The sequence below is a fragment of the Trichosurus vulpecula genome, chromosome 1, assembly GCF_011100635.1.
Source record: "Trichosurus vulpecula isolate mTriVul1 chromosome 1, mTriVul1.pri, whole genome shotgun sequence".
NCBI classification, from domain to species: Eukaryota; Metazoa; Chordata; class Mammalia; order Diprotodontia; family Phalangeridae; genus Trichosurus; species Trichosurus vulpecula.
In genome coordinates this window covers 20,529,380-20,553,307 of record NC_050573.1, presented here as the reverse complement: position 1 = coordinate 20,553,307, position 23,928 = coordinate 20,529,380, and the positions used below count along the sequence as shown (strand labels likewise).

General features: G+C 47.3%; 1 protein-coding gene across 2 annotated transcripts in view; it reads left to right on the top strand.

Moving 5' to 3' along the window:
* Positions 1-23,928, top strand: part of KIAA1671 (KIAA1671 ortholog) — a 224,157-nt gene that overhangs the window by 87,589 nt on the left and 112,640 nt on the right. For both annotated transcript variants that reach the window (XM_036758501.1, XM_036758509.1), the window contains one exon: positions 690-821. In XM_036758501.1, the coding sequence (XP_036614396.1) occupies positions 690-821 (132 nt within the window). The remainder of the gene's footprint in view (positions 1-689; positions 822-23,928) is intronic.

Genomic DNA, 23,928 nt, shown 5'->3' with positions numbered 1-23,928 from the left:
CTCAGATCCTCCTTATGTCACACTCTGCTGCCTGTCTCCATAATCAGTACCTCTTCCTTTGTGTCTGCAGTGCCCAGCCCTGTTCTGGGTGGTGTGGTGGTCACAGGAGATAACGGATATGACCTCTGCCCTCAAGGAGCCTACCCTCTAATTAGGGAATTAAGATTCACACAACAATGGAATCCTTAGGCAACAGCTGCGTCTGGTCTGCTGTAAAGGCCATTGGTGTTTTGTGTTTGATCAGTTGAACTGAATTGACCCATAGCCATCGGCTTTTTAAGTAGGAATCCTGTAGCCTGTACAAGTTAGCCTAATGAATGCAACACCCCCCCCCAAAAAAAACCTAAAAAAAATTCCTGTTACATAGTAATAGCTCTCACTTCTTAGCTCAGCGCGGCACCTGGCACGTAGTAGGTGTTTGGTCACTGTTTGTTGATTAATTAATTAATTATTGCACTGGGAGGTTTACAAAGTATTTTTCTCACAAAGACCCTGTGAGGCTAGGTATTTCAAGGATTATTGCCCTCTATTGGCAGAAGAAGAACCTGAGGTTCTGGCAGGTACAGTGACCTACCCAAAGTCACAGAGCGAGCAAGTATCAAAACTAGGATTTGAACCCAAGTCTGTCGGCTCTTAAGTCCGTCATGCTTTTTATTATATCAAGCTGTGTTCTCTCTTTTGTTACTCAGGTGCCACAGGACACTGAAAAAGAGAGAGTCCGGCCTGCTACCAATAAATCCCCCCTGAGAGGTTTCACTCCTACACCTGTCCCCAGGAGAAGTCACAGCTTCAGCAAAGACAAGAAAATTGAGCCTTTTATGGTAAGTTTCCTTTTGCCTAGAACCAGCTGTTCTGCCCCTACATTTCCTCAACTGGGTGGTAGGAATGCTGGTGCAGGAACATTTAATTACAGTGAATATGGTTGCAAATTGTACTTCGCTCTGTACTTGGGGTGATCTTTTGGTCCCATTTGGGCATAGTTGTGTTCTGTTTTTCTTTTGTTTTTTCACTGATGTGAAGTAAAAGGAGTGGAGGCATGCTGTGGACTTCATGTAGTATGTCTTGATGTCCTGTTGCAGAAATAAGTCTCCCTTTTACATGGCTCAGTTTTTTTTTTAAACTTGGGAATGATGTGTCAAATTAAGTTGAGGAAATATGAAAATACAAGATTGAATGAAACTTTTGTGGGTCATTGAACAGCTTTGTATTTAATTTTGCGTCCTTTCTGGTGGCTAGATTTATCTACATTATATGCTTTTTAAAAAAACACAAATGGATATTATATTTTCCAAAGGTCATTTATGCATCTGTTGAATGAGGGTTTCCTTACTGATATTATCAGGGCTGTTGAACATTCTTTGGCATGTAGGTCCTCCCTCATCATAACGAATCATTTTGTCTTGGTCTATATTGTTCTCTTGCATTTTCTGGTGTTTTATTTAATCAATGTTTGCATTGATCTTCGTGAAGGCCGTCACTCCGTAGCTGGTTTCCCTATGTTGAGTGTGTTTCAGGCACCTCTGGGTGGTTTTATTTTCCCGTTTGGAAAAGTAGTTACTGTCAGTAGTCGTGTGGGTCAGGTTGGCGCCTTCTGACTGAGTCGCACTAAGCAAGTAGGAGATAGAGTTGTAGATTGTCCGTACAGCCAACCTGCATCTTCCGCTGAGGCTTCTGCCCCAGTGCGGAGCCACGGATGGTAGAAGGGAAGCTAGGAGAAGTCGGTCCCTGAGGACACATTAATGTTTTGTCTTTGTATCTCCCACACTTAGCCTAGCATCTGGCATATAGTAGGAGCTTAATAAATGCTTGATTAATTTTTGTTTGCTTATGTGAGTATGTGTTGGTATACTTTATGGAATGTAAGTTCCCTGAGGACAGTGACCATTTAGTGTTTGTATCCTTGTTTCCTGGCATAGTGTTTGGCAAACACTAGGCACTTAATAAATGCTTGATTGATTTCTATTTGCTTATATGAGTATGTGTTGGTATACTTTATGGAATGTAAGCTCCCTGAGGACAGCAACTGTTTACTGTTTGTATCCTCGTCTTCCAGCATAGTACGTGGTACACAGAAGGGGCTTAATACTTGCTTGTTTATTGGTTAATTGACTATGTGTGTCTAAAGAGGATGGAATTTGGCCGGACTTGACCCTCAACTTTCTTTTTATTCCTTCCTGTGTGGGGAGCTTGGGTCTGTGCTGGAAGCCTACGAGGATGGATGCTCCTTGGTAGAGCTTCTTTCTCCAGAAATCTCTTTCGGATTCTTTGGTTTCCCAGGCAGAGCTTTATGAAGCTAACACAAGTCCCAGCCGAGCTCCTGATGTGTGTCTAGGCTGTCTCGTGGGGCCCAGAGTCATGAAAATACAGCCCAGAAAGCCTGTTTGAGCTTAGCCCTTAATAGCAGAAGTCTGGTGAACAGAACAACCAGAATCACTGGATTTGGAGTTGCAGGGGGAGGTAGAGATTGTCTCATCCAACCCATTTTATGGCAGAGGAAACTGAGTCCCAGGGAGAGGATGTGTGAAACATTCTCATAGGTCAGACCCTGGCACTCTCTCCCTTTCTCAGGAACCCCCAGGAAAGGGGTTCTTCATCTAGGGGCCATGGACCCCAATTTCCTTTGTGATCCTGAGTATTTTATTTTATGCATTTTAAGATATTCTTCTGAAAAGAAGGCCATAGGCTTCATCAGACTGCTAAAGGTGGTCATGACATGCATACGAAAGGATTCATGACTCCTGTTCTTGGATAAAAAATGAGTGTTTCTGGGTGGCATCTCAAGACCGTCACTGTGAACTATCTTGCCTATCCCTTACTCTGGTCAGACCCCATCTAGAGTGTTGGATTCCAAAAGGAAACTGTCAAGATGGACCCCAAAAGGACTGGGATTGGCCCATCAATAAGCATTTATTAAGCTCCTACTATGTGCCAGTTGCTGGGAAAACCCAAGATCAAAATGAAACCATTCCTGCCCTCAAGGAGCTTCCATTCTTTTGGGAGAAACACCACATACATGCTGCGATCGTGGCACAGTCCAGTAGATTGTGAGCTTCTGGAGGGCAGGGACAGCCTCATTTTTCTCTTTGTATGTACCTAGCACAGTGCCTGGCATACAGCAGGTGTTTAATCAGTGCTTATTGGATTGGATTGAATTAGTAGGAAGAGTCGGGCATCCTGGATTAGAAGGAACTTATTAGCTGTATTCAGAGGTTTAAAAGTCTCATTGTGCACCCTGGTGTAGACCTTCTGCTTAGCCACAGAAGGCAGAAGGAGAGATGGAAAGGAAGCAGGGCTGAGATCAACAGGAGGAGGCATTTTCTAACATTGAGGGCTGTTGAAACCATGGAGTGAGCTGCCCCTTGGAGCTGGCATTTGGAGGTCTTCAAGCTGAGGAGGCTGAGTGACCACTCCTCAAGAATGCCCACCACCACTCCTAGCTCAGGTTCCCTGACATGGGCAGGCCCCGGGCCCGATGGGGGGAATCCGCCCCATGCTCCAATGCTTCCTTTCTCCCCTGGCGCTCTCTCTCCCTCTCAGGTGGCGCTGCGGCCTCTCCTTATCTGATCTGAGCTGAACTTTTCCCGGGCAGACAAAGGTTAGATGGAGAACAAGAGCCATTGAAAACCTTCTCCTTTTTTTATAGTCCAGGCTTATCGGAGTTCCTCTGCTCTTTCCTCGAGCCTCTCTGGCCTCATTTAACTGAAGAGTGACTTCCTCTCCCGCTTTGTCTGCTCTCCTGCCCGGCCTCTTCGTCTTTCTCTGCCCGGCTCGTGGCTCGGCCCGGCTCCTGAGGGACCCAGCTGGGGCTCTCGGGAAAGGCCATCCAGCCTGCTCGCCTCCTCCTCCTCCTCCTCGTCTGTGCCATTGCCCATCTGTAGAGAGGCAGGCGGATGAGCCAGCCCCATGACTGTCCTCCTGGCTCGTTAACTCTGATGGAGGTTTCTGATAGTGAAGGCAGCGAGCTGACTCTCCTTGGCATCCCAAAGGCATTTAACAGGGACTTGAAAACCAATGGCAGTGCACATAGTAGGTGCTTAATAAAGGCTTGTTACTTCACCTTGATAAGGAAGCCAGCCAGGTAGCATCGGCAAGCAGGTATACCTCCTATATGCCGGCCCCTTGTTAGGTGCTGGACTTAGAAAGACTGCATCCAAATCTTTGCTCTGATTCTTACTAGCTGTATGACCCTGGGCAAGTCACTGGACTTGCCTTTCTTGATTTCCTCCTCTCTAAGATGGGGGTAATAAAAGCCCCTACGTTCCAGGGTTGTTGTGAGGACCAAATGAGCTAATATTTGTAAAGTGCTTGGCAAACCTTAAGCCACTTGCGTGGAGCTGGGAGATGGGATATTGTCTGTCACTTTAGCTGGATTGTGGAGTGTGGAAAGGGGAGTAATTCGTGCAAAAGTGCCTTTGATTACTCATACTAGGTGGGGCAGTGGATGGAGCACTGGGCCTGAGTTCAAATCCAGCCTCAGACACTTACTAGCTGTGTGACCCTGGGCAAGTCACTTTACCCTGTTTGCCTCGGTTTTCTCATCTGTAAAACGAGCTAGAGAAGGGAATAGCAAACCACTCCAGTGTCCCTGCCAAGAAAACCCCAAATGGGGTCACAAAGAGTCAAACGTGACTGAAATGACTGAACAACAACTGGTGCCTTTAAAAAAGCTTTACTGCCCTGGGCTCCTCACTACCTGTCTCACTGTTAACTTTGGCTTGGTCTGGTTTGAAGTGCTCCTCCTAATCCCCCAGGCCCCTGCAGAGCTCATTTTTTCTTATGATGTTTCTGGAGGGTGTGATCACTCCTTTCAAATAGTGCCTTTTGCTGTATTTGTGGAAATCCTTATTGAGGCCACCTTGGCCAAGCCACTGAGGGAGCTCTTGTTGTTAGGCTCTGGTCAGTCAAGGGGAGAAATTCCTCAGTGGGATTCCTCGCACTGACCAACCTTTGGAATTCCAAGATGAGTTTACCAGTATAGCTGAGCTGCCAGTCCATCGTAGGCTTTAGTCTGGGCCGTGGTTATTCTTCATCCACGTTGTTTTCCTTGTATGGATTGTTAGACCATTCTCCTTTGGGTTCTCCCTCAGTGTTTCATCTTGGTGTGGAGAGAAGTGATTTCTCTGGGGTTTCTCTGAGCTTCAGAACCTCCCTTTAACATTTCCTAGCCTTTGTGAGCACAGGCAATCCATATAAGCCTCAGTTACCTTCCTCATCTGTGAAGCAGGGATAATACTCCCAGTGGTACCTACCTCACAGGGCTGTCAGGATCAGATGAGAGTACAGGCAAACCAGTCCTCAGACATTAAAGCTGGTGCAAGCGATCTGAGGCCCAGAGAGGTGGGCATCTTGTTGTAAGAAGGGACCCCAGTGTTCTTCCTATAATACCTCCCTGTCCTTGTAGGAACACCGTTTTAGAGTTAGAAGGGACCACAGATGGGGAAACTGAGTCCCTCTGAGGGACTCCAAGGTCACACAGGTAGGATCGTGGGATTTAGAGCAGGGGGGGACCTTTGAGGCCTTTGGATCCAACCCCTTCATTTTAAAGATGAAGAAACTGAGGCAGGCAGAGGTTAAGTGACTCGCCCACTGTCACACAGCTAGTAAGCGTCTGAGGCGGGATTTGAACTCAGGTCTTCCCAACCCCATGTTTGGCTCTTTCTCTCCCATGTATTCTTTCTACTACATGACATTCCATTGTTTCTCGGTCCCATCCCCAGGCTCCCCATCCTGCCCTCAGAGGCCAAGCAGACCAGAGCTAACCCTTCTTCCCAAGCCAGTTGGAGGATGGTGGTCATGGCCTCCCTCAGCCTCTTCCCTGGGCTGGCCTGGCATCTCTCTGACATTTGAGAGATGAGAACTTGGTCTTTGTTCAGAGCCAGGGTTTGGCACCCGCTCCTTCTTACCCTTACAAATGTTGCTTGACAAGGTGGAGAATCTCCCAGAATGCTAATGAGCATTCCGGATTTGCATTGACCACACCCACATTTCCCAGGGCTGCTTTCCTCTGTTCTTGTCCCTACCCTCTCCCTTCTTCTCCCCTGCCATTAGGCAATCCCTCCTACCAAGCCCTCTGGCACTGGGCTGAGGCCACTGGGACAAAGGCTTACAGAAAATCCATTAATTCAGTCTGGGCAACATTTCCTGAGCCCTGCTTGGCGTGTTACCAGGAGGATAAGGCAGTCTGAGAGCCGAGGGCCTTGCATTTGAAGGAAGAAGATCTGGGTTCGAATCCCAGCTCTGCTACGTACCTCGACCTTGAAGTCACTGTGCCTAGGGGTCCTCACTTGTGTACAGCATAAAGAATGCTTCCTGTGTTGTCAAAGGACGTGGGTTCAAATCCCACCTCTTAGACTTATTCCCTATACTCACTTCACCTCTGCAGGCCTCAATTTCCTCGTCTGTCGAATGGGAGGAATGGACTAGATGGTCCCTGGAACTCCCCCCATGGTCATGAGAGCCAGGAGGAACCTTGGATGCCACTTGGTTCAACGCCATCATTTTACCGATAAGGAAACTTGAGCCAGACATGTTGAAAGACTTACCCAGGGTCACATACTTTGTGGCTGAGCCTGGATTCGAACTCAAGTCCTCTGTCTCTGCATCCATCACACTTTCTGCTTACTAACATGGGAAGGGTGTTGCAAAGCTCTGGGAAACATGCCACCGAGAAACTATTATCCTTATCACCTCCATTAGTGGATAAGTGACTTGGCCAGGGTCACACAACCAGTATGTGTCTGAAGCAGAATTTGAACCCAAGCCCCTTGACTCAAGTTCAGTGTTCTTTCCGGGAGGTTGATGCAACGTCCTGATTTTTAGAGCTGAGTTCAGCGAGGTTGAGTGTTTTAGAAATGATAAGCCCTAGGGCAGCTCACGGAGCTATTTAGAGGTCTCTGGGAGTAGCAGAAAGGACACAGGGCTTGGAGTCTGGGGGACCGGGTTCTAGTCCTGACTCCAACACTGGCTGTGAGAGGCTGGGCCTCTGTGGGCCTCAGTTTTCTCATCTGTAAAATGGAAGAGTCATACTCAATATTGTGCTCAAGTAAGATTCCTCCCAACCCTAAGTCTATGATCCTGTGATCCGTGATTTTTGCAAAGAAGGGAAACTGAGGCCCGGGAGAGGTTAAGTTTAGGTTAAACACCCGGCGAATGAGCCGCGGAGGACAGAAATCTTATTATATAAGTGGAAGTTGTAGGATTAGAACCCAGGTCTTTTGACTCCAGGCCCAGCATTCTTTCTTTTCCTGTTTATTGTGAACTTTTATGTTTATGCCACCCTCATTTCTGAATGCATCCCTCCCCAGGGAGTAACAGTCAATCAGCCAGTGAAAAGTAAAGAAAAAAGAAATTCATTAAAACCAACCGATACATCCCGAATTGGGGGATAGAGTGTGTGTGTGCAGTACTGCACACCCATAGCCCCCCACCTCTGCAGAGGAGGTGAGCTTCCCATCCATTGCTTTTCCCCACCTGGCTTTGTGGAGGCTCACTGCCTGCTCGGTGTCCTTTGGGCTGCCAGTGAGATCCCTTCTCAGAATCCCAGAATCTCAGCGTGGGAAGGGCCCTCAGAGTCTGGCTAACCCAACGCTGCCCGGCCAGCGGGGGCCTTTCCTGATAGCCTAAAGCCTCAGAGACTGCCAGTTATGACGAGCGTCCTCCTAGAGTGCAGATTATGCACCCCAGATGTGCAGATCAGGGTGATGGGTCTCCCAGCCACAATGAGCTTTGCAAACCAGCAGCTAGCTATGGGTTCTTAGCTGCCAGGGTGAGGAGAAAGCCTCCCTCCTTCCTTCCCAGGCAGGGGGGACAAGCCAGAGAAAATGCCCGAGGCCTAGAGACGGAGAGCCTTGTTTGGGGAGCAGCCAGGAGGCCGGCGTCCCAGAGTACACCCCCTTCCCTCTTCCTCCACAAAGAAGTCTGCTCCTCGGTCTCCATTTGTCTTGGGCTCATAAAAGGCAGTGGCTCCAGTTCGTTTTGTGGCCTAGTACAAGCCTTTATGTGTGTGTGTGTGTTCCTTGGTGGGCAGGGCAGGTTTGGCTTGGATTGGAGGGTCTCCAAGATTCCTTCCATCTTGTGACTTTGGGGGATTCTGGGAATGGGATGGAGGGGTCTCGGAAGCTCCAAGCCGGCAGGGACCTCTGCAACAACCCAGTCCAACCCCTACTTGAATAAGAGTGGTGATGGAGAGCTCACTACCTCTCAAAGAGACCCATGGTTGTTATTAGTAGTAATAAAAGCCAGTAAGGCTTGCAAGACCCTCACAGCAACCCTGAGAGGCGGGGGCTATTATTTGCATTTTGCAGATGAAGAAACTGAGGCTAAGAGGGGTGTAGTTGTTGTCCTCCTGTGATCTTCTGGAGGCCTTTCTCTCCCCTGCCTCTGAAGACCCTCCAGTTTGTCAGCAGCCATACCAAACTGTGGCAGTACCTAGCACAGAACACAATCCCTGACGTGTGGTCTGACCAGGGCAGAGTGCCATTGTGTGTGAGCCTGCTGCCTGCTTGGCTACCATATCGTACTGTGGACTTAGGAGAAACTGAAAATCCACTTAGACCCCCAGATCGTTTTCAGACAAACCTCTACCCTTGAGCTATCTCTCCCCCAGCTTATACTTTTAAAATCATATTTTTTGAACCCAAGTGGAAGATTTTTATACTTATTGCCATTAAATTGCATATTCAGTTCAGCCCAGTGTTCTAACCCAGCAAAGCCTTTAGGAATCCTGACTCTGTCATTTAGGGTGTTAGCATCAGCAAATGCAAATTTCCAAATGTGGGGCACAGATAAGGATAGGAATTGAGACTGGACTTTGGGGTTTCAGTGGTATGGGAAACTTCCAGGTGAGGACACTCCCTCCACCAATTCGGATTCTCTGTAATTTATAGCCTTAGGATTGCCTAGAGCACTGAGAAGTAAGTGCCTTTGCTAGTAGAGATGTGTTTAACAACCAGCTGTTGCCGGGGGGGGGGGGTGGGGGTGGGGGTGGAGGGGTGTTACACACTTTTAGATTTACTATGCATCACAGATTTTTTCACCCTTTTCTTCAGTCTAGGCAATCATAAATCAAACCTTGATTTGTAACTTTTGCAGGTTTCTGAGGCATAAATTCTCACGCTAAATATTTAAAAATCAGCTCCCCAGAGCCAGTTTGAACTGGCTCTAGCACCTCCCTGCTTGCCAGAGTCACAAAGTCAGTGTGTTAAAGTCAGGGCTTGAACCTAGGGCTTCTGAAGTATAAGCACTCACATTGAAAATTTAACAATTGGCTCCCCAGAAGCAGTGCAAGCTGGCTCCAGCACATTTCTGCTTGCCAGGGTCACAAAGCCAATATATTTTAGAGGCAGGATTTGAACCCAGGGCTTTTCATGCTGAAAATTTAACAACCGGCTCCCCAGATCAGCTATTTTATGTGGGGGGGGGGGAGGCAAGGCAATTGGGGTTAAGTGACTTACCCAAGGTCACACAGCTAGTAAGCATGTCAGGTATCTGAGGCTGGATTTGAACTCAGGTCCTCCTGATTCCAGGGCCAGTGCTCTACTCACTGCACCATCTATCTGCCCCCAGATCCACTTCTAGTTGGCTCCAGACATCTACTCTTGCTCACCAGGGTCACAAAGCCAATATGGTTTAGAGGGGCAGGATACCAGGGCTTCCAAGGTATAAATGCCGAAATTTTAACAACCAGCTCTCCAGAGCCAGTTTGAACTGGCCCTAGCACATCCCTGCTTGCCAGGGTCACAAAACCCATATATTTTAGAGGCAGGCTTTGAACCCAGGGCTTTCAAGATATAAATACTGAAAGTCTGACAGTCAGCTCCCCAGTTCCACTTCTAGTTGGTTCCAGGCATCCATTCTTGCCAGGGTCACAAAGCCACTATGTTTAAGAGGCAAGACTTGAACCCAGTGCTTCCTGATTCCAGGATCGAATCTCCAGCCATTCCACCTGCTTAGAACTGAACCCACCAGCGCTTCAGGTGTGGTCTAACCAGGGCTGAGCATATTACACAGCAGCACCCTCATTTGCTTTGTTCTATAAGCCGGGCTTTTCTTAATGAAGCCTAAAATCCCCTTAGCTTTCTGTCAGCCCATTGGCATTTGGGTTTTAGTCACTTCCATTTGGGCGGGTGAGCTATGCTTCCTTTGACGTTGGGGATTTCTCCTAAATCCCCAAGCAGGTCTTGGATGGCCAGATCCCAGGAGAGAGACAGTGAGTGAGTAAGTGGCACATGCTGGGGTGGGGGTGGGGTGGCTACAAGAATGCTCCATCCGCGTAGTCAGTTTCACTTTGTAAGTTACTTTCCACCATTCACCTGCAGACAGGAAAGGACCCTGCATCAGGCCGATCTCATCCATACTAACCAATGTGTTACCCATTGGGCTTTTCTTTATTAAGCTGTATTCACTGGAAGCTTTGGGATCCTATCACCATCCTTATGGATGAGCTGGGATTTACAAAAGGATTTTTTTTCCTCTATACTTATTCTTTACCTAACTTTCCCCACCTTTTATTTTTTAAACTGGAAACGAATGATGAATTAGATGTCTGAGGACCTGGGTTTGAATCTCAGCTTTGCCATTTACTCCATAGGAGCCCTTGGTCCCCTCTTCTCTCCAGGCTTCAGTTTCTTCATCTGTAAAATTTGGAGGATTGGTCTACAGCAGGGTCCTCACCCCTGGCTATACCTTTTTTGTGTCATGGATGGACCCCTTTCATGTCTGGTGAAACAGAATAATATTTTTAAATGCATAAAATAAATACATAGTATTTCAAAGGAAACCAAAGGTTAGTGAAAATAATGGTGAATTTTTCCCATGCAAGTTCACAGACCGTCTGAAATCTATCCACAGACTTCCCTTGGTGGGGGAGGGGGGGGCGGTGTCTTTGAAGCCAAGGTTAAGAGCTGCTGGTCTAGACTCTAGATAATCTCTAAAATCTCTTCTGGCTCAAACCTATGAATTTAAGGGAAAGAAGCATGATTGAAGATTTCTTTGGAATAGGGATTGGCAACCTTTAATCTGTCTACTAAATATGGCCTGGGAGGATTCGGGGGCATGTTTTAATCATCCCGCCCCACTTTCCACCCCCTTCGTCTCCCTACCTCCCAACCCCTTCCCCTCCATGGCTAGCAAGAGCTATTCTGCCCCCTGGAAATTGAGTTGATGGCCAACCCTGCTCACCTACTCAAGGGAAGGTCCAGGGAGGGGCACCTGCCCTGCACACCCAGAGTGATGGTCCAGGGTCGCCTCTCTCCACACCCAATTTGATGAGAAAAAGGGGTCAGGACTTTGACTTGACACTTAGTAAAGGTTGAGAACCCTACCCTTGGCAGGCAGAGTTCACATAGGGACATAATGTGATAATAATATATAATGTGACATAATAAGGCTGGAAAAGCAGGGTTGTCAGATCGTTGGTCCAGAGCTGGTCGGGACCTCTGAGGCGTCCAGTCCAAGCAGATGACAAAAACTGAGGTTGAAATTCCGGCTGTGCCATGTTGTTCCCCAGTGACCTAGGATGGTTACTTCCTCTCATCTGCGAAATGCAGAGGTTGGACCAGATGGCTTCTGAGGTTCCTTCCAGGGCTACAATTATGATCCTCTGAGCCTGTCCTTTTTGGAGAAAGATGAGGATGGCAAATGGGGTTCGAATTTAATGCTGTTTCTATTGACGGGGTTTTCTTAATTTTAATATTGACTTTCGGTCTCCCCAGGCCTTCCATCTGGAGCTTGTGGGAGGGAAGGTGCTTGAAATGAGGACTCTCTTCCTCTGCTGTTTGGGGGCTGGGAGGAGGGCCCTTTTGTCATCTCTGGCTCCGGAAATCGCAGGGAGCATTCACTGGGGACAATGAGGAAATCCTATCGAGGAGTCTCCGGTTTCAGCGCCTGCAGATGGCACACGCCTCCCTCCCACCCTGGGGTGTCTGAGGAGAAACAGAAATCGTCGGACTACAATGAGGCATGTTCTCTGGAGGTGCTAGGGCTCTTGGCCATCTGGGGAATTGGCGCTATATGATCTCCTTTGGGGGCTCCACTTGACACTTTGAGCTGAGGAGGCATGGAGGAGATCCAAGCCTCCAGTTACCCGAAGGACAGATAGGGCGAGGCAGGAGGAAAGAGAAACCTTCTCGGGATACACTCAGCCATCATCCCTTCCCATCTTGGACTCCCTGGTGAGAGCCTGGGGATGGTGGCTCATCTTGGCTCAAGGGCGCCCTCTGGTGGAGGCTTTGAACATTTCCAGGGTCTTTCTGCACAAAAATGGGACTCAGGTGCTGGAAGCAGGAGCTTGAGAACCGGAAAGGAAATTTAGCAGCCATTTGTTTAGTCCAGTGCCATGTCAGGAAACTGAGACCCAGAGAGGGAAGTGACTTTAATTTTTAACTAGAGCTGGAAAGGCCAGCTCTCAGAAGCCATTTACAGATGAGGAAACTGAGGCCCAAAGGGTTAAGTGACTTCCATTTGTTGATCAAGAGCGGGAAAGTTCTTAGAGACCCTTGAGCCCAACTCCTTCATTTTACAATTGAGTAAACTGAGGCCTAGACAGCAGTTCAGTGTTTGGTGCTGGATGGCCAGCTTTCTTCTCCAGTATGGAGTCATAGACAGTGGAATATAAGCTTCTTGAGGACGAGAATTATTTTACTTTTGTCTTTGTATTCCAAGCACTTAGCACATAGTAAGTGCCTTGCATGCAGTAGGTACTTAATGAATGACTTGCTTCCTTTATATATTTTTATATGTATACAGTGGAGAAAACCAATATATTTGTGGTCAAAGAGCTGGATTCAACTTACCACCTGTGCAGTCTTAGGTAATTTGCCTCTATTTCCTAGTCTGCAGAATGAGGGGACTGGACAAGATGGCCTCAGTGGCCCTGGCTGGCTCGCCATCTGTGGTTACCTGATCCAGCAGGCAGCTTTTGCGTCCTCCCTATTGCCTCTAGATTGAATAAAGCAGGAACAGAGGGCCATAGAGCCAGAGCAAGAAAGGACCTTAGAGGACCCCAAGTCCAACCCTTTCATTTAACAGAGAAGGAACCTGAAGCACAGAGGTGGTTACTTCACCAGAGTTACACAGTATCTAAAACGAAATTCACACTCAGGTCTTCTAGACACTCAGATCCCTGGTGTAGTCTGTTACACCCCCTAGCTACTGTGGCATTGTGAATAGAGCGCCGGGCCTGGAGTCAGGACGACTTATCTTCCTGAGTTCAAATCTGGTCTCAGATACTTACTAACTGTGTGTGACCCTGGGCAAGTCACTTACCCTGTTTGCCTCAGTTTCCTCAGCTGTAAAATGAACTGGAGAAGGAAATGGCAAAGCACTCCAGTATCTCTGCCAGGAAAACCCCAAATGGGGTCATGGAGAGTCAGACAGGACTGAACAACAGCAGCAGCATATTACATTACCACCTTCTCCGCCCATAAAGTGAGTGCTAGATCAATAGACTTTTAGGTTTCTTCCTTGAGGCCTCCCAGCTTTGTATTTTCTTAGATATCCTTTGTCTGGATCTTTTCTTTGTCCATCACACTGAAACTTGAATCACTCTTTTGTATGCCTTTTGATACATGTGGTCTGAAAGCCCTTGGAGGCCTAGGATCCTAGTTATTTATTTATTTTTCTGTCTTTCTCTTCCATTTAATCAGTATTTTTCTAATTAAATTTTTTTTTTCTGAATGAAGACCCACTCCTTCCCACTTCTCCTTCCTCTCCATTGAGAAAGCAAGTAAACCAAATCCTGTATCATAATCGTATAGTCAAAGAAAACAAATTGGCTGCATCCAAAAAAAAATAAAGCTCAAATGTACTCTCAGTGAGGACCCTCTGGAATCATGGGCCTTTACCAATATTTATGAAGCACCTACCCTATGCCAGGCCCTGGCCGGGTACTTGGTGTACCAAGGTCAAAGTGAAACAATCTGTGCTCTCAAGGAACTTACATTCCGTTGGGGGAAACAACATATGCCCACATAAACAAATGTAGGATATGCACAGAAAAAGTACACAGTCATCGGGGGATCCGTAATGGCATCTTGAAAAGAGGTGGAACCTCAGCTAAGGCTTGAGCGGGGAACCTAGGGGCTGCAAACAGTAGAAATGGGGAGGCAGAGCTTTCGGTCAGTCAGTCAGTCAACAAGCATTATTTATTAAGCCCCTTCTATGTGCCAGGCCTTCACTGTGCCAAGTGTTGGGGACACAAGGTAAAGGCAAGGGGGGGAAATTACAAAGTAGAGTGCTAGTCTGGGGAAGACCCGAAGGCCAGCTTGGCTGAAAGGGAGAGAACGTGAAGGGATGTAACATGGAATAGCCTGGAAAAGTTGGGTCATAGAATTAGAGATCTACAATGGGAAGGGACCCCAGAGGCTTCTACTTCTCTCATTTTACAGATGAAGAGAGCGAGGAGGTGGCGATGACCTGTCCAAGTAGTGTCACAAGTAGTGACAGAGACGGGGTTTGAGTTCAGGTCATCTGCCTTCAAATAAGCAGGAGCCAGATTGTGGCTTATATATAAGGCTTGTATATTGTGGCTTTCAATTAACTTTCATTTGGAGATGGGGTCGGGGTGGGGGGAGATGTGGGCAGGAAAGGAAGGAAACAAGCATTTATTAAACACCTTCTCCGTGCCAGCCACTCTTGCTAATTGCTTTACAAATATCATCTCATTTAATCCTCACAACTACCCTGGGAGGTAAGTACTGTCTGTCCTCATTTTCCATTTGAAGAAACTGAGGCGCAGTGAAGTAAAGAGATTGCCAAGGGCCGCACAGCCAGGAAATGTCTCAGGCCTTCCTGACTTAGGCCCAGTGCTCTGCCAATATGGCAGCTCACATGGGGGTGCGGAGTGGGATTGTTGGAAAGTATCCCATGATCTAATTTGGCCAGAGCCCCATGGCCCCTTGGGGATTGCTCCTTGTGCTGTCATTTGGTAAGTGCTGGGAAATCCCAGCCAAGAGAAGTCCTCCTGCTTGATCCATTGCTGGTTGTCTGAATTTCCACCATGGGCTAGTTCAAGCTTATGTGTTAATAACTGTTCTTACAGCCCATTTTTTGAAAAAGTATGTCTATCTTGAGAGGGACCATGATATAGGAGATAGAGAACTTAGGAAGAGCTGGGTTCGAATCCTGTCTCTGGCATGTCCTGGCTATGTGACCCTGGGTTTCACTTCTCAGTTGCTCTAGGCCTTTGGCTAAGAGTATAAGCTTTATAATATAAGCCTTATATATAAGCAGGGATAGAGACCCTGCAGCCTTAAGGCCACATGTGCCCTTCTAGATCCTTAAGTGTGGCCTTTTGACTGAATCCAAATTTTATAGAGCAAATCTTTTTAATAAAAGGATTAAATAAATTAAATCAAAGGATTAAAATTTAAATAAACTTTAAATTTAAATAAGGGGATTTAAATAAAAGGACTTAAGGATCTAGAAGGCCAGGTATGACTGCAGGGTCTCCACCCCTGGTATAAGGTATAGAGAAGGTATCCCTTCCCCAACCCAGTGAAATCACACATCTACTTCCTAGCCCTTTATTTCTCTGAGTAATAGGAGTATGAATGAAATTAGACCTAGGAGAGGGCTGGGAGAGAGGGAACAGGTTTGGTATGAAGAATCCTGTCCCCCACCGCTTCATCTTGCAAAGGTCAGCTCTATCTGGACTGCTTTGGCATTAAAAGAGACCCTACCTTCTTTCTCTGGGACCCAACTGGGAGAGACCGATGGGCATATCTTGGCCCAGAGTCAGCAGGTGACTCAATTTACCACCTACTGCCCCCCCTTTTGTAACCAGGCCTGGGAACTAGACTGAGAGGAGGGTCTGGGGAGGGTGGACTTGATCATGGGTGGGCCTGGCTTGGATTCAGAAGAGATCAATCGGCTTAAGCCATGCCCAGCTTTGGAGCCCCAAGAATCCCGAAGCTTGGCCTTGGGCCCAGATCCGTAACATTTCAGGTTTGTCCAGTCCTTCCCGTCCCCATGGTGTGCATCCCCAGCTCCTATCCAAGTTTGTCGGGGTGACCCTTGAGACCACATGCCCACAAATACTCTTTTTTGTCCTTTTTTCCCCCGTGGTTATTTCTTTTTTTTTTAGTGAGGACAATCAGGACATTCCTTTTTCCTCCCTGGAAGTCACAGAACCCAAAGACTGTCCTGAGCTGCTTCATCGAAGAGTCTGGTTGGGTTCCTTAGTTGACTTGGAACAAGTAATGGCAACTCAAGACCTGCTGTTTCTGCCTGGCTTCAGCAAACAAAAACCCCTAGGAATGGGCTTGGAGATGATGAGATTTCTAAAGTAAAGACTGGTTTCCTTTTTGGCATAATAGAAAGAACCCGGGCCCGTGTGGGCGTCCAGGGCCTGGCTGTAGTTTGCCCAAACCGGCAGGACAAGACATTCCCCCTTTCTGGGCAAGAAAATTGGGTTGGGCACAGTGATCTTCAAGGTCACTTTTGGCTCTTAGAACCCCGTATTCTTTGTTCTAGATCTTTCCTAGCTCTGTCATTTAGTGTTCTAAGGGCCCTTCCAAGCTCCCTCCCAGTTTTAACATTCAGTTCCAACCCTCAGTTTTCCAAGTCCTTCCTAGTTCCAGCATTTTGTATTCTAAGCTCTAAAGTTGCGATTCCACATTCTAAGGTATCTGCCTGCCCTGGCATTCTGTGGATAATCCAGGTGTTGGGGGTGGAGGATGGGAGAGGGTACAAGGGAAGCAAACATTTGCCTTGGTTCACCTTGGACCGTGTCAGAACTAAAACTCTCTTCCCCCTCTCTCCTGCCCCATCCCGTGAAGTGAGGAGTTTGTGGCTGATGGGCAGATAGGGACAAGATCTCAGCAGTCAGTGCTGCAGGAGACCCTCTCCATAGGTCAGCCCTCAACCAGCATGTTCATTGGGATGTTGGGCCTTCTCAGGACAGCTGGATGGCACCGGTGCCTTCCCTCCACTGGTTATGTCCAATTTCGGCTGGGTCCAGATTGTGTGGGGGCAGGCTGTCTCCCCCATCATATGGGCTCCTCCACAGCAGAGATGGTCTTTTGCCTTGTATCCCCAACACTTAGCACAGTGCCTGGTCCATAGTAGGTGCTTAACAAGTGCCTACTGACTGACTGATTTCTAACCCAACTCCTTCATTTTGCAAATGAGGAAACCAGGGCTGACTTGCCCAATGTCACACAGATAGTAAGGGACAGAGCTGGAAGGGGACCTCAGAGATCATCTGGTCCAACCCACTCATTTTACAGATGAAGAAACTGAGACCCAGAGAGGGGTCTTGCCCATAGAGGGGGAGTGGGACAAGGTTAATCTGTGTGGCTGGTGTTATGGGAACCCATCACTCTCTGCCTCCAGATCCAGCCCCACAGTCTGCCTAGAGCCCTGTGCCATGGAATGAAGTCTTTCACCTGCAGTTGTCAGCATCTCAGAAATGTCCCAAGGGACTGTGGCACATCTTACTGAAAGCGTGCCAGGCAGCTGAGCGGTCCCTGTGCTCTCCTGTCTTCAGGGGTCTTGGGGGAGCCTGTGTAGGCCTGCTTCCCTCGTGGGCAGGCTTTCATGTTGCTCATCGCTGTGGTTATTGTTTTTAGATATACATATATATATATATATATATATATATATATATATATATACACATATATGTATACATATAAAATATTTTTATAATATCTAATAGATGATTATATCTAATATGTTATATATATATTCATAAATACACGTATAAACCAATAGCAACGGTAAAAGTATATAGTGTATAAGATATAAATATAACATGTATGATATATTATATTATGTAATTACATATAGCTATTACACCAATCTGGCTAGGAGCTGCTGTGGGGGTGAAAGACCAACACGAGCCCAACAACAAGAATGCTGCCAGCACAGCTTCTTTTGATCTGCTTTGCTAAGGAAAGCAACGTTAAGGGGTTAACAATCTTACTTTAATCCAACATACAAATATCATTGACTCAGCTCAGAGGAAAAAGCCAGCACCCTGAGCTTCAGAGCAAATACAAACAAATTACAAACATACATTATAAACAGACCAAATACAATTCATAGTTACCAAGAAACCATCAACATCTGGGTGAGCCGGGAGGCTCTTAGGGTGGCTGGCCCAGAGTCATGCGCCAGCACTGTTCCAGGAGTGAGAGCCTGTCGCAAATAGCTCTGTTCTCTCTTTTTACATACTCTTTAGCCGTCACCAGACCATCATGTGAGTGACCAGAACTTAGGCACCTACTATTGGCTCTGGTTTTAGCAACTCCCCTTAGGACCCTGAGGGCTTCATGCCCACATAGGCCCAGCACCTAGTAGATAGGGGTTTGGGCCCGGGGCTTTGCACCTAGTCAGGCTCAATCAAAGACACTTAATTAATTTATCATTCTAAAACAGTAAAAAAAGTCCCAACTTAGTTACCAGTGCAATAGCATAGCATATTACATTTTATTTGAGGTTATGAAGAGCCAGATAAAACTGAACAATAACACACACACACACACACACACACACACACACACATGTGTATATATATATATATATGTGAAGACATAGCTGGCCTTTAGAACTGAGGAAGAGTTCTAAGGGATTGAAGCTACTGTCCGGCCAGAGGACGTGGTATACAAAATTAGTAATCCACCTAAAAATCCTATCTTTTGTTTTCATATCACCTTCCTTTCTGAATTTACCCTCTTCCTCCCCCAACTCCGTAAGCCGTTCCTTGTAACAAAAAGTAAAAACGAAAGGGGGGGCAGTTTCAGCAAAACCCGAACAGCAGATTCCGGGGTCTGAGGCAGTGTGTGCACTCTGCCCCATCCCAAATCCCCCACCTTGGCAAAGAAAGACAAAGAGGTGTATTCACTTCCTGGGGGTAGGGGGAGTGTCTTCTTTAGTCACTATCATTATATCACGTTCATTTAAAAATATGTTTTTATTGATTTTTTTTCACATCCTGGTTTTCCCAGATGTCTCTCCTCCTATGTAACAAATAGTTGTTTTTTAAAGACAAAAAGAAAAAGGTGACACAATCAGCAAGGCTGATCAATACACTGAAAAAGTCAGAAAACATGCAGTGTTCAATACCCATGGCCCTATCTCCATGAAGGAGTGGCTCAGGGCAGGGGTGCCCTCTCCATTCTCTTCTTTGGAGTCACACAAGATTCAGTTCACTTTCAGGCAGCGGTTTCTGGTTATAAAACTTACTCCTCAGCCCGGCCTAGGGAAGGGTGGTGTTCAGAATGATCCCATTTCAAAGATGAGAAGGAAAGGCCCCTTCCTGGGGGAGGGCTCTGTCTCTCCTGCTTTCTTTTGGAGGGTGATGGAGGCTCTTCTCCCTGATAGATTCTACAGGATGCTGAGGGTTTTCCAACTTTGGAAGCCATTAAATTTCCCCTTGACCTGGTTTTGCTCAATGTAGAGCCCTGCACTAGCCAGCAGGTGGGTAGGCCTGGGGGAAGAGGGGAAAGATGTTGTCTCTGGGATGTCAGAGGTGAGAACAACCTTCTGCTCCAGCTCAGCTTCAAGCATCTGTCCTATCCAAGCCTAGGACTATAGATGGGACCCAATTTAGCCTTGAGGTTGGGGAAAGCTCTTTAATGATGGGAGCAGACCATACGTAGAGCTGGGACTCTCCTGTTGGAGGTGGAATCCCTCTTGGTGAAGGCTTCAAGGCCAGGCTGGAGGGTCACTTGTTGGGGCTATCTTGGATGACAGACTTGATCAGCTATGTATGGGGTTGACTGGATGGCCTCCGAGGCCATGGGAGAATTTGTGTATAAAATGTTTTTTCCTGGTGGCCTTGAGGATAACCCTAAGGGCAAGGGGTACAGGTGCCATGGTTTGAGCTGTCCAGGCAAAACCTCATGCCTACATTCTGCAGTGATAACCACAAGTGTACAAATTAATCAATATCCATGTATTAATTGTACAACTAATCAATTAATAAGTGTTGGTTGGTTGGTTGGTTGACCTTGGGCAAGACCCCAAACAATTTTCTGAGATTATAAATTACTGAAGAGCTTTACTGATATTTACCTATAGATGAAATTTTCTACACTGGATATTTGCTAAACTGACAAAAGCACAAGTCATTTGATTGTAGGCTCAAAGATTTCCCCTCCCAGTTTGGTTTTCTTTTTATTAAAGGGGCCATCCCTTGACTCACTTCTTAAAGAGGCCTATTCACTGAATGGGTGTTGCCTCACTCAAAGTGAGAACCTAAAAAGACCTTACCATAAAAAGGGCCAGGGTCTCTCACTGCATCCTGGGTCATCTCCAGTCATCCTGGTAAATATCTGGTCACTGGACCCAGATGGCTCTGGAGGAGAAAGTGAGGCTGGTGATCTTGCATAGCACTGCCTCACTTAAATCAAAGTCAATTGCAAGTCATGTCATCATCTCCCTGATGTCACGGTCCTCTTCAAGAATGAAAGACAAACCACACAAACCATGACCTGTGACTACTCCGAGATGCCTGAATGGGGACCCAACTGGCCAGTTCCAGCTGTGCATCTCATCCAGTCCTCTCCTCTAGAACTCTTGGTACAGAAAACCAAAAGTCTTGACCATGAACTGGCCAGCTCTCATTTGGAAGAGGGCTTGGGACTCCATCTAAGAGGCAGCATGGCTTAGTCTCATTGGATATTGACTCAGTAGATAGAGCGCTAGCCCTGGAGTCAGGAGGACCTAAGTTCAAAGTCAGCCGCAGACATTTTACACTTAGTATATGTCAAGCCAAGACGTTTATTAAATGCCATTTAGTATGAATCAACAAGCATTTATTAAACACCAGTTATATCTCAAGTGAATAAGCATTTATTAAAAACCAGTTGATACACATCAAGTCCACTCTTCCTGGTTGTCTGCCTAAAGAGGAGGCAGAGAATAATGTCATCTTTTCTGAGAAAAGTGAGGTGAGCTGAGAACCGGACAAAAGTTTGAAGTCAGGAGAACATGGTTTCACTGGTCCTGTGTGCTGAGGTTTAGAGCTTGGGTGTTGGGCCTTAGAACAGAGAATATTGGAGCTGCAGAACCCACTATCAAAGCTGGGAGGGGCCTCAGAGCATAATCCATCAGTCAAACAGATGGGTAAATCCAAAGGATAATAGACGTACAATGCATGGGATGGGGCTGCACTTATGATTTTATTGGTAGAAGAAACTTCTAATGCCAATGGGCACCTACTTAGAGAATTGCCTGGGGACACTCAGGTAACTTGCCCAGAGACACTTGGCTGGTATGTGTTAAAGCAAGATCTGAACCAGCCTTCCTGAGGAAAAAGGAACACGAAGTTGAAAAAAAATAAAATAAGAGCCCTTTTCTAAAATAAACAATACCACAAAACCCACATTTATTAAGCACCTGCTGTATACAGAACTCTATGCTAGGTGCTGGGGCAGAGGCAAAGTTAAGATAAGAGACTGACTGTGCTCTGGTATAACTTATAAAGTCTCATGGCTTTTAGGGGAGCGAAGTGTGACTAAGAGACACAGCAATAGGGAGCAAAATAATTGGGTTGGATGATGGGAGGCCCCTCCCAGCCCTGACATCCCCTGCTCTGAGGCCCCTCCCAGCCCTGACATCCCCTGCTCTGAGGCCCCTCCCAGCCCTGACATCCCCTGTTCTAAGGGCCCTCCCAGCCCTGACATCCCCTGTTCTAAGGCCCCTCCCAGCCCTGACATCCCCTGTTCTAAGGGCCCTCCCAGCCCTGACATCCCCTGTTCTGAGACCCCTCCCAGCTCTGACATCCCCTGTTCTAAGGGCCCTCCCAGCCCTGACATCCCCTGTTCTGAGGCCCCTTCCAGCTGGCATTAACACTGCCAGCTCTAATGTTTTTTGTGTTCTATGTCCTAAAGTCCCTTCCAGGTCCCACCTTAGGTGTTCTAAGGCACCTTTCAGTTTTAGTGTTTTTAGTTCTAGGGGGAGCTAGGTGGCAAAGTGGATAGAGTGAGGAAGGCCCAAGTTCAAATATGACCCCAGACATTTACTAGCTGTGTAACCCGGGGCAAGTCAATCAGTCAGTCAGCAAACATTTATTAAGCACCTATGCTGTGTGCCAGGCTGTGCTAAGCCCCTGTCTGCCTCAGTTTCCTCGTCTATAAAATGGGCACCATGGGAGCCTCTGCTTTCAGGGGTTGTGTTGATGAAATGAGCTATTTTTAAAGCACCTAGCATGGTGTTTGGCACATAGTAGGTGCTATCTAATTGTTAACGGTTGTTACTGTCGTTAGGCCTGAAGACCCCTTCCAGCTCATGCGTTCTGGGGGCTGAACTCAGATGGAAGAGGGGCATGGGCAGGAATATGGGAGAGCAGCGGCCTCCCCCTCCCACTGAGCATTTAGGGCAATGGCAGTAAGTAGGGCCTCCCTGCCCCCCTCCCCAGCCGCTGCCTCCCAGACGGTTTCCTCCCAGGGGTTTTCTCATGGCCCAGAAGGCCCCAGATGAGGAGTGAAGCCTGTTTGGAGCAGGCCCACAGGCCATCATCCACTTGGACAGGGATTTGATTTGTAGGATGCTAGGAAGGCCGATAGGGGGCGCCATAGTGCACAGAGCGCCAGGCTTGGAGTCAGGAAGGCTCATCTTCCTGAGTTCAAATCTGGCCTTAGAAACTTATTACCTGTGTGATCCTGGGCAAGTCACTTAACCCTGTGTGCCTCAGTTTCCTCATCTGTAAATTGAGCTGGACAAGGAAATGGCAAACCAGTCCAGCATCTTTGTCAAGAAAACCCCAAATGGGGTCATGGAGAGTCGGACATGACTGAAATGACAGAATAATGGGGGGGCCTGTCTGCTTATACCCTACGCAGCCCCCAAAAGGGGGAAAGCTTGCTCTTGGCCTCAGACCTTTGGCCACTTGCTGTTCCCGGAAGCCCTCCCTGATTGCCCTCGGCCTCATCTGGCCTTGTGATCGTTCCTTGTCTCTTCTAGGTGTCTGTGCTCCTGTGTGAGAGCCCACCCTAGCTTCCACATCCTGTGAGGGCAGGGGCTGTGTCTGCTCAAACATCTGTGCCCCTCAGAGCTGTATAAGCTGGAGCAGTGGCTCTGAAGTCAGAGGCCGTGGATTCAAATCCAGCCTCTGACATGACCTTTGTGATCTTGGACAAGTCATCTACTCCCTGGTACTCAGTCTTCTCCTCTGTCAAATGGGACCCCTGGACGGGGTGAGGTCTGAGAGCTCTAGGCTTATGGTCCTTTGACAGGAGTTCTTGACCTTTGGGTGAATGTGTGTGTGTGTGTGTGTGTGTGTGTGTGTGTGTGTGTGTGTGTGTGTAAGCATTGTATGAGTGTGTGTGTGCGCGCCCATGTGTGTGTGTCTGTGAACTTGGATGGAGTTTGAAAAAACGTCTTTTACCACTAACTGAAACTGAACATTTCCTTCGATTGTGAATGGAGACAAGAAACCCATAGGAGTAGGAACAGGTCCCCTGTGACTGTCACCAAGAGAAATCGCTGGCATTTCCCATCACATTGCTGTCTCTTCGAAATATGGATTAGGTTCGTCGTTCCACCTGCCAGATCCCATGTGATGCAGGCCGGCTTCTGTGTGCAGATTGGTTTCAATAGAGTTGTTTTCCTTTGTCATTCTCTGTATTTTGTTTGATGCATTTAAAAACATCATTTAGGAAGGGGTTGGGGGAGGCTTCCATGGAAGAAGGTTTGAGACCCTCTGGCCTATGGCTCTCTCTTTCTCTCACACACACATACATACACCACATACACACAGTCATACACTCACACTTGCGAGCGCACACACACACACCCTACACCAAGCTTGTTGAATAGAATTCGGTAAAGGCCCCTGTGGGTGTAGGAAAGCTCATTACCTCATTATCACCTATTATCCAATTAGTGAGAGGGAAAGGGTGCTAATGAGGGAACTGGGACTGGAGAGGAAAGAGTCTGGGATTGAGGGAAAATTTCCTGTTGAAGAAGGTGAATTTAGGTCAG